The sequence below is a fragment of the Orycteropus afer genome, unplaced genomic scaffold (genome assembly GCF_000298275.1).
Source record: "Orycteropus afer afer isolate SDZICR_OR568_19922 unplaced genomic scaffold, OryAfe1.0 scaffold00170, whole genome shotgun sequence".
Lineage (NCBI taxonomy): Eukaryota > Metazoa > Chordata > Mammalia > Tubulidentata > Orycteropodidae > Orycteropus > Orycteropus afer.
This window is the reverse complement of record NW_006921757.1, coordinates 4,931,201-4,939,614: the sequence shown is the minus strand read 5'-3', so window position 1 is coordinate 4,939,614 and position 8,414 is coordinate 4,931,201. Positions and strand designations below refer to the sequence as shown.

The 8,414-nt window shown below is 38.5% G+C and overlaps 1 protein-coding gene across 1 annotated transcript in view; it reads right to left on the bottom strand.

Annotated features, from left to right (window-relative positions):
- Positions 1-2,300: 2,300 nt before the first annotated feature.
- The window catches only part of POT1 (protection of telomeres 1), a 140,179-nt gene continuing 134,065 nt past the window's right edge, over positions 2,301-8,414 (bottom strand). The window contains exons 18-19 of the mRNA XM_007946745.2: positions 5,024-5,129; positions 2,301-2,413 (exon numbers count right to left, since the gene is read on the bottom strand). Of these exons, the coding sequence (XP_007944936.2) occupies positions 2,301-2,413; positions 5,024-5,129 (219 nt within the window). The remainder of the gene's footprint in view (positions 2,414-5,023; positions 5,130-8,414) is intronic.

Here is an 8,414-nt window from a genome sequence, read left to right as displayed (position 1 = left end):
TTTGCAGCAATATATCAACAGGGAATTGCCAGAAATTCAAGTCAGTTTCAGAAGAGGGAATGGAACGAGGGATATCACTGCTGATGCCAGGAGGATCTTGGCTGAAAGCAAATACTATAAAGACGTTTATCTGTGTTTTATTGACTATACAAAGGCTTTGGACTGTGTGGATCAAAACAAAATAAATCAGTGCAAAATATGGGAATTCTAGAACACTTAATTGTTCTTATTAGGACTTGTACATAGACCAAGAGGCTGTCCTTCAAGCAGAATAGGGAATATTGTGTAGCTGAAAATCAGGGAAGGTGTGTGGCAGGGTCGTACTCTTTTCACCATACTTAATTGCACTGTATGCTGAGCAAATAATGTGAGAAATTGGACTATATGAACAATAGGGCATTGGAGGAAGACTCTTTACCACTGTGAAGTGCTGATGGTGTCACCTTGCTTGCTGAAAATGAACAGGACTTGAAGCACTTACTAATGAAGGTCAAAGACTCCACACTTCACTGTGGATTATACTTCAACATAAAGACATAAACAACATAAAGAAAACAAACATTACCACATCTGGACCAATAAGCAACATCATGATAAACAGAAAAAAGACTGAAGTTGTCAAGTACTTCATTTTACTTGGATCCACGATTAAGGAGCAGTCAAAAAATCAAATGACATATTGCACTGGGCAAATCTGCTGCAAAAGACCTCTTAAAAGTGTTGAGGAACTAAAATGTCACTTTGAAGACTAAGGTACACCTGACCAAAGCCAGGTGTACTGGTACTTTCAGTAGCCTCATATGCATGTGAAAAAGCAGGACAGAGAATAAGGAAGACCGTGGAAGAATCAGTGCATTTGAATCGTGGTGTTAGCGAAGAATCTTGAATGTACCGTGGACTGCTACAATGAACAAACCTGTCTTGGAGGAAGTACAACTGGAATGCTCCTTAGAAGTGAGATGGCCAGACTTTGTACCTTGTACTTTGGTCATATTGTCAGAAGGGACCAGTCTCCAGGATATCATGTAGGCTAAAGGAGAGGGTCAGCAATGAGATGAGTTAACAGTGGCTGTCATGATGGGCATACACATAGCTGTGATTGGGAGATGGCACAGTGTTTTGTTCTGCTGTACACAGGGCTGCTATGAGTCGGAACTGACTCAACGGCATCTAACAACAATGGGACTCTTTGCCTCATGTAGTGCCTCAGCTTAACCTGGGACAAATAAATGAAACAGGTGAAACGTGTGCATTTACTTATTCTTCACTAATATTGAACTAGGCAGACCTGCATTCCAGTCTTTAGCAAGTAACAAATATGCACACATATATATACACACAAATATAAAGAAACGTTTGTATCAAAGTGAACAGTCACAATTTTAAATTAAAAAGCATATTATCACATTGAGTAAACAGTTCATTTGAAGTTTGCCTGTGATTATAGGTACATTTTATATAAGACAGGAAAAAAAAAGATAACACTTTAAGTCACTAACATGCTAAATCTGACCACTTTATTAGACTGAGGTGGAATGAAGTAACTTTTAACAGCATGGAGAGAAACAAGCAATCAGTACATATAACCATCCTACAGTGGTCAGTATCAGTCCCCAAACAATTCTGTGCTTCCACTTAAAGCAAATCACCTTCCGAAGTTCACTGTAGCTCATCTAAAGAAATAGGTCTATAAGCAGTGCTTGTTTAAACAGATCTCTCTGTACAAAGATAAAACAAAACAAAGCAAAACAAAACATTAGCAAAACTAATGGCTATTTACCTTGCACTCAGTACAAATTAAGAGATTTCAAGTACAGGCATTCTCTAACCGCATGCTCAAGGTAAAACCATCACCAAGGCCAAGATGCAAATTCGGGCAGGAAATGAGGCCCCACCTGGGATGAAGGACAGCAGAATCTGTGGGGAATCTGTGGCTGAGAGACTGAAAACCCAACTGGAAAAATGATTTTTCGTGACAAAACATCTGCTCCAAAAGGAGTGCAAAGAGAAAAGGAAAACACAGTCCTTATACACTCAATCTCTTTTCCTTTCGCGACCATCATGCTAGGTAGGTACTTTGAGCAGGAGGGACGTTTTAACACATTAATAGGAAGACCTTAAGGTAATAACACAATGTCTAATGGTCAAAAAATATTTAAGTTAATGGTTAAAATGTAAATGTAGACTTATTTCAGAAATAATCGAGAGCTAAATCTCATGTGTTTTGTAACAATCTCATTGAAAACAGCAATGCTTCTTATAATTACAGTATTTGACACATGCTAAGTTAGATGGCAAAATTAGATAAGATCTTCTGCAACTGTTGTGTCAAAAATCTGATAGCAAATTTTCTGTTCTGCTCCATTTGTGACATTATATGACTTTATGAGGCATTCCAGCCATGGATATGCATCTACAAATCAAAAAGAAAATGTTATTTAACCATTAAAATGGAACACATACCTCTGAAATATGTATCTAAGCATACAACTTAGAAAAATTAACAGATATTTAATTTAGCTTTAAAAGTAAAATGTACTTAGGAAATTTAACGTTATCCACTCTTCCAAACACAATGTGGATTCATATTGTTGTTTTGCAGTACTGTGATTAATTTGAATGCTTTTTCCAATAACAGATAAATGTGATTAAAACGGTAGTTTTCAAAATGTTTGACAGCAAAGGTATTAGCTCATCCCCACATTTTATTCCTTTTTAAATCATGACTGTTGACTGACCACCCCCTGGTTCTTTTCTTGATTAACTGGACAGAAGCTCCACATGAACTTCCAATCAACTCAAGTCCTTACACTTGTTCAGCTGAAACTCCTATCAGGCCCCCGGTATTGAGCCCAGGCAATGAAGGAAGCACCAGTCGCCACTCCCGAGGCCTGTATGAGCACTGCGAATCTATTTATAGCTTCTAGAGAGGTGCCTTATGTTTTCTCAAGTTGTGGGCTGAGAGACACTCAATCTAGTACCCAATATTGGCAAGAGGGAAGTGAGACAGGCTCTCCTACACTGCTGGGAGGACAATAAATAAGTAAAATATTCCTGAAAAGCCATCTGGCAGCATGGATCCAAAGGGAACAGGTCTATATTTTTCATGTGGTATTTTATTTTCAGAAATCTATTCAAAACAATGATTAGAATGAAAATGAAGGGCATTTATTGAACTTTATTTATAGTAGTGAAAAACTTAGAAACAACTGAAACGTTCAACAATAGGAAACTAGTTAGAAAAAATCCATTTAGAAAAAATCCACTCATTATTATTTTTTGTTCTCAGAAAAAAAAATTGCCATCTCAAGTAAAAACTCACAACAAATAAAGGTGTAGAAGTTAAATTCTGTTATAGATGAGAAAAACTTCTTTCTTTTTGGAATTGTTATAAAATGCAAAAACTGACCAAGGGAAAATAAAGTCTGGCTAAAAATAACCTATAAATGTGAACTTAACAATAGCTAAAGCCACAGGTGGTAAAATTTGTTATTGGTGAATATTTGTTAGAAGAATCAAATTGTCTTAATATAATTTAGATCTGCAAGTTTCAACATGAATATAAATACTGGCCACAGAAGGAAATCTGTGGCAGTAGGTGTAATCAGTACAATATGAAATGAAAATACACCTACTCCTTACTTATCAACTATCTTGTTATCTGTCATTTTGCATTTACTACAACAATAAAAATCTGTTGTTGTTGTTGTTGTTATGTGGCGAGTCGGACCCGACTCATAGCGACCCCTCCTTGAGTTTCTGAGGCAGTATCACTATGGAAGTAGATTGCCCAACCTTCCTTCTAAGGAGTAGCTGGTGGGTTTGAAACACCAGCTTTCTGGTTAGCAGTCAAGTGCCTTAGCCCCTATGCTACCAGAACTCCCAATAAAAATCTACTATCCGATTATTTTTTGTATAAAGGAGGGATCAAGACAAGGGGAGGAGGAAGAAAATGGCAAGGTTTGTGAGAGGGACTAATGCCATGTAGGCCACTAGACGTCCTTATTACCCAGGTCGGGCAGAGGAAACAAGCTGGGTCTGTGGGAAACTCAAGGCAGGTGGGTGGCACATAGGAGATTAGGATGGGCGGCACACAGGGGGTGGGACAAGTGGCAAGGTGGAGGTGAGAGCCAAGGCCACAGGAGTCAGTGGGGGCTTTGGAAGTCTCTTCCAAACACACCTGCTACCTTTGTAACCCAGGTGGCTGGGGCTCACCTGCCCGCTGGCCTGGGAGCTTCCTGCTCCGGAGGCCCATCTCTGGGGTCAACAGAGCAGGAAGGTAGAGAAGCGAGATGTGGGGTCCACAGGGAGGCCTGGAGCAGAGTCAGGTGACGGTAGGCCCCCGCTACTCCAGAGGCAGTGAGCAACCCTCGACCACTAGCACCACGGCTCCCAACCCCCACAGGGTCCACAGTGGTGGGGTAGCTGGGTCTGCCATGCCACGTGCATTGTGAGATGCTCCAGGGGCACCCAAGCAATGAGTGACTGGGTGGTAGGGGAGGAGAACAGGTGCCAAAGTCGTGTGCAGCCCGGACCCTTGTGTGCCAATTTTTGTATAAAGACTTGGTCTTTGGAACCTTATCATGTCTATAAGTAAGGAGTGGGTATGTATGGCTGATGAATCAGATATTGACAGTATACAAATAACTACTCCAGCTGATTAAAATAATTAGTAAATAAAAATATAAAATTTCAAACTAATTAATACCAAAGAGAAAATTCAACAATTAAATTGGCTAAATAGAGTGTGCAGAAAATGTCTCTCACCAAAATTACACTATTTGTTTAATCCCAATGAAAATGTCTGTATGCATAAACATAGTCTTAAATCCTCATGGGGTGAAAACTGCCTGCCTTTATTAAACTGCCAAATAATTAAAAATTGTTATTTTCACTACTTAGTAATTCATTTAGATTCAGGATTCAAAATATTCATATTTCTGAAAGTCCACAGATTAGACATATGCTAGGTACTAGTTTAAAAAAAAAAGAGAAAGAGTAGGACTAAAATAGTATTTCCTACCAATTTTTATGCCTGGAGGACAAAACATATCCATGATCATATCCATACTTTTTTGAAGGTCATCATTGATTAGGATTTCAGATGCTGGAATCTGAAAGAATTTGTCCTATAAATAAGAAAATTATATGATGGGAAAAAAAAAAGGATATGTTACTCTTCCTTTAAAATTATAATTGATTAAATAAAATCATTTTAATATTTTCTGATTAACTAAAATAACCTAGACTATTTCACTTTATCAAGATTAAATAAAACAGACTCACTGCCATCAAGTTGGTTTGACTCAGAGAACTTATAAATTGGAGTGCTGGTATGAACTTTGAAATCTGATTTACTACTTTAATCTATGAACAGCTTTAAGCTATTTACCAATCAAGTTTAATTTATTTGACTAAATGGTGAAAACCACCACTTGTCAGTCAGTTTATTATACTGTGGTGGTTTGTATGTTGTGAGAACGGATGGAGGCTGTGCCACTAGTATTTCGAGCACCAATAGGAGCACCCATGGTGGGCAGGTTTCAGCAGGGCTTCCAGACTAAGACGGACTGGGAAGAAGAACAGGGCCATCCACTTCTGAAAAAACTGGCCACTGAAAATCTTATGAAAGGCAGTGAAATACTATCTGATACATTACTGAAAAACTTTATGAAGAGCTGTGAAACAACGTCTGATATAGTGCTGTAACATGAGCCCCTCAGGTCGAAGGCACTCAAAGTATGACCGGGGAAGAGCTGGGAAACATGTTCTGACTCTACTTCCTAAAAGTAGAGAGTCAACCTTAATGACATGGATGGAGTAAAGCTTTCAGGACCTTCATTTGCTGATAAGGCATGACTCAAAATGGGAAGAAACAGCTGCCAGCATTTATTAGTGATCAGAATGTGGACTACACAAAGCATGGATCTAAGAAAACTGGAACCTGTCCAAACTGAAATGGCATGCATAAAGATTGATATTCCAGGCATTAGTGAGCTGAAATTGACTAATATTGGCCATTCTGAACTGGAAAATCATCTGGTCTCTTATGCTGGGAATTAAAAATTGAAGAGGAATGCTATCACATTCATTATCAAAAAGATTTCAAGACCATCTTGCTCCAGCACTAGTATCAAAGTTCAACAAGACAGAAAATAACAAATGCTGGCGAGGTTGTGGAGAGATTGGGACTCTCATACACTGCTGGTGGGACTGTAAAATGGTACAACCATTGTGGAAAGCAGTATGGCGATTCCTTCAAAAGTTGGAAATACAAATACCATTTGACCCAGCCATCCCATTACTAGGTATATACCCTAAAGAAGTGAGAGCCATAACTAGAACAGATATATGCACGCCGATGTTCATCGCAGCACTATTTACAATAGCCAAGACTTGGAAACAACCTAGATGTCCAACAACTGAGGAATGGATAACCAAACTTTGGTACATTCACACAATGGAATACTATGCAACGCTAAAGAATAATGTAGAATCTGCAAAACACCGCATAACGTGGATGAACTTGGAGGACATTATGCTGAGCGAAATAAGTCAGTCACAAAAGGACAAATATTGTATTAGTCCGTTATTGTAAAAGTTAAGGAAATGTTTATATATTGGAGGACATTTTCTTTGTTGGTTACCAGGGGTGGGAGGGAAGGGGAGGGAATGCTGTTAGATAGATAGAGATAAATATTGATTTGGGTGAAGAGAAGGGCAATGTACCAAATGTGAGTGACCAATATGGCAGCATTGAGGATGAGAAAGACAGAGAGAGTTACATGGGCAGTACAAACAACAAATATGAACCCCTTTGTAAACACAATACTGAGTTGTCAATGAAAGCAAACATGGGTATAGGGACGGATAGATGGGTGAACAAGCTAAACAACTATGTATGTCTAAATGGAGAGTGTATCCAAGATCATATACAGGGTTGGCAGACAATGGGCCTCTCGAAGAGTATGAAGGGATGGACACTGGGAGGAGGTAACTATGGGGAGGAAGTGGGAGGGGAGCTGCTGCATTGTAAATTTTGGTCAATGACATGAGACAAAGTATATGTGAACTGCTGTATGAAAAGTGAATTTACTCTGTAAATCTTCACCCAAATCCTAATTAAAACAAAAAAAAAGATTTCAAGATCCATCCTGAAGTACAATGCTGTCAGTGACAGGATAATATCCATATGTCCACAAGGAAGACCAGTTAATATGACTATTACTCAAATTTATGCACCAACTTCCAAAGCAACATATGCAGAAATAGAAGATTTTTACTAATGTTTGAAGTCTGAAATTGACCAAACATGAAATCAAGATGTATTGATTATTGCTGGTGACTGGAAGGCAAAAACAAAGAAGTATTGGCAGCTGGAAAATATGACCTTGGTGATAGAAATGACACCGGAGATCACATGATAAGAATTTTGCAAGACCAATGACTTATTCATTGCAAATTACTTTTTCAACAACATAAACTGTGACTATATACGTGGACCTCACCAAATCGAATACACAGAAATCAAACTGACTACATTTATAGAAAGAGGTGATGGAGAAGCTCAATATCATCAATCAAAACAAGGCCAGGAGCTGACTATGGAGAAGACCATCAATTACTTATAAGCAAGTTCAAGTTGAAGCTGAAGAAAATTAAAATAAGTCCAAGAGCGACAAAATATGACCTTGAGTATATCCGACCTAAAGTTAGAGACCATCTGAAAAACAGACTTGGCACATTTAAAAGCAGTGACCAAAGACCAGTTGAGTTGTGGGATGACATCAAGAATATCCTATCTGAAGAAAGCAAAAGGTCACTAAAAAGACAGGAAAGGAAGGAAAGACCAAAATGGATATCAGAATATACTCTGAAACTTGCTTTTGAATGGAAGTTGAAGTGAAAGGAAGAAATGTTGAAATAAAAGTGCTGAACAGAAGTCTTCAAAAGGTGGCTCGAGAAGATAAAGTATTATAATGAAATGTGCAAAGACCTAAAATTAGAAAACCAAAACTGAAGAACATGCTCAGCATTTCTTAAGCTGGATGAACTAAAAGAAAAATACAAACTTCGAGTTGCAATGAAAAAGTCTATGGGCAAAACATTGAATGATACAGAAAGCATCAAAAAAAGATGGAAGGAATACACATAGTCACTGTACCACAAAGAACTGATCAATGTTCAGTCATTTCAGGAGGCAGCATATGATCAAGAACCAATGACACTGAAGGAAGAAATCCAAGCTGCACTGAAGAACTGGTGAAAAACAAGGCTCCAGGAATTTACGGAATACCCATTGATGCTGCTCTGGAGGTACTTACTCATCTATGCCAAGAAACGTGGAAGACAGTTACCTGGCCAAGTGACTGGAAGAGACTGATATTTGTGCCCATTCCAAAGAGAGGTGATCC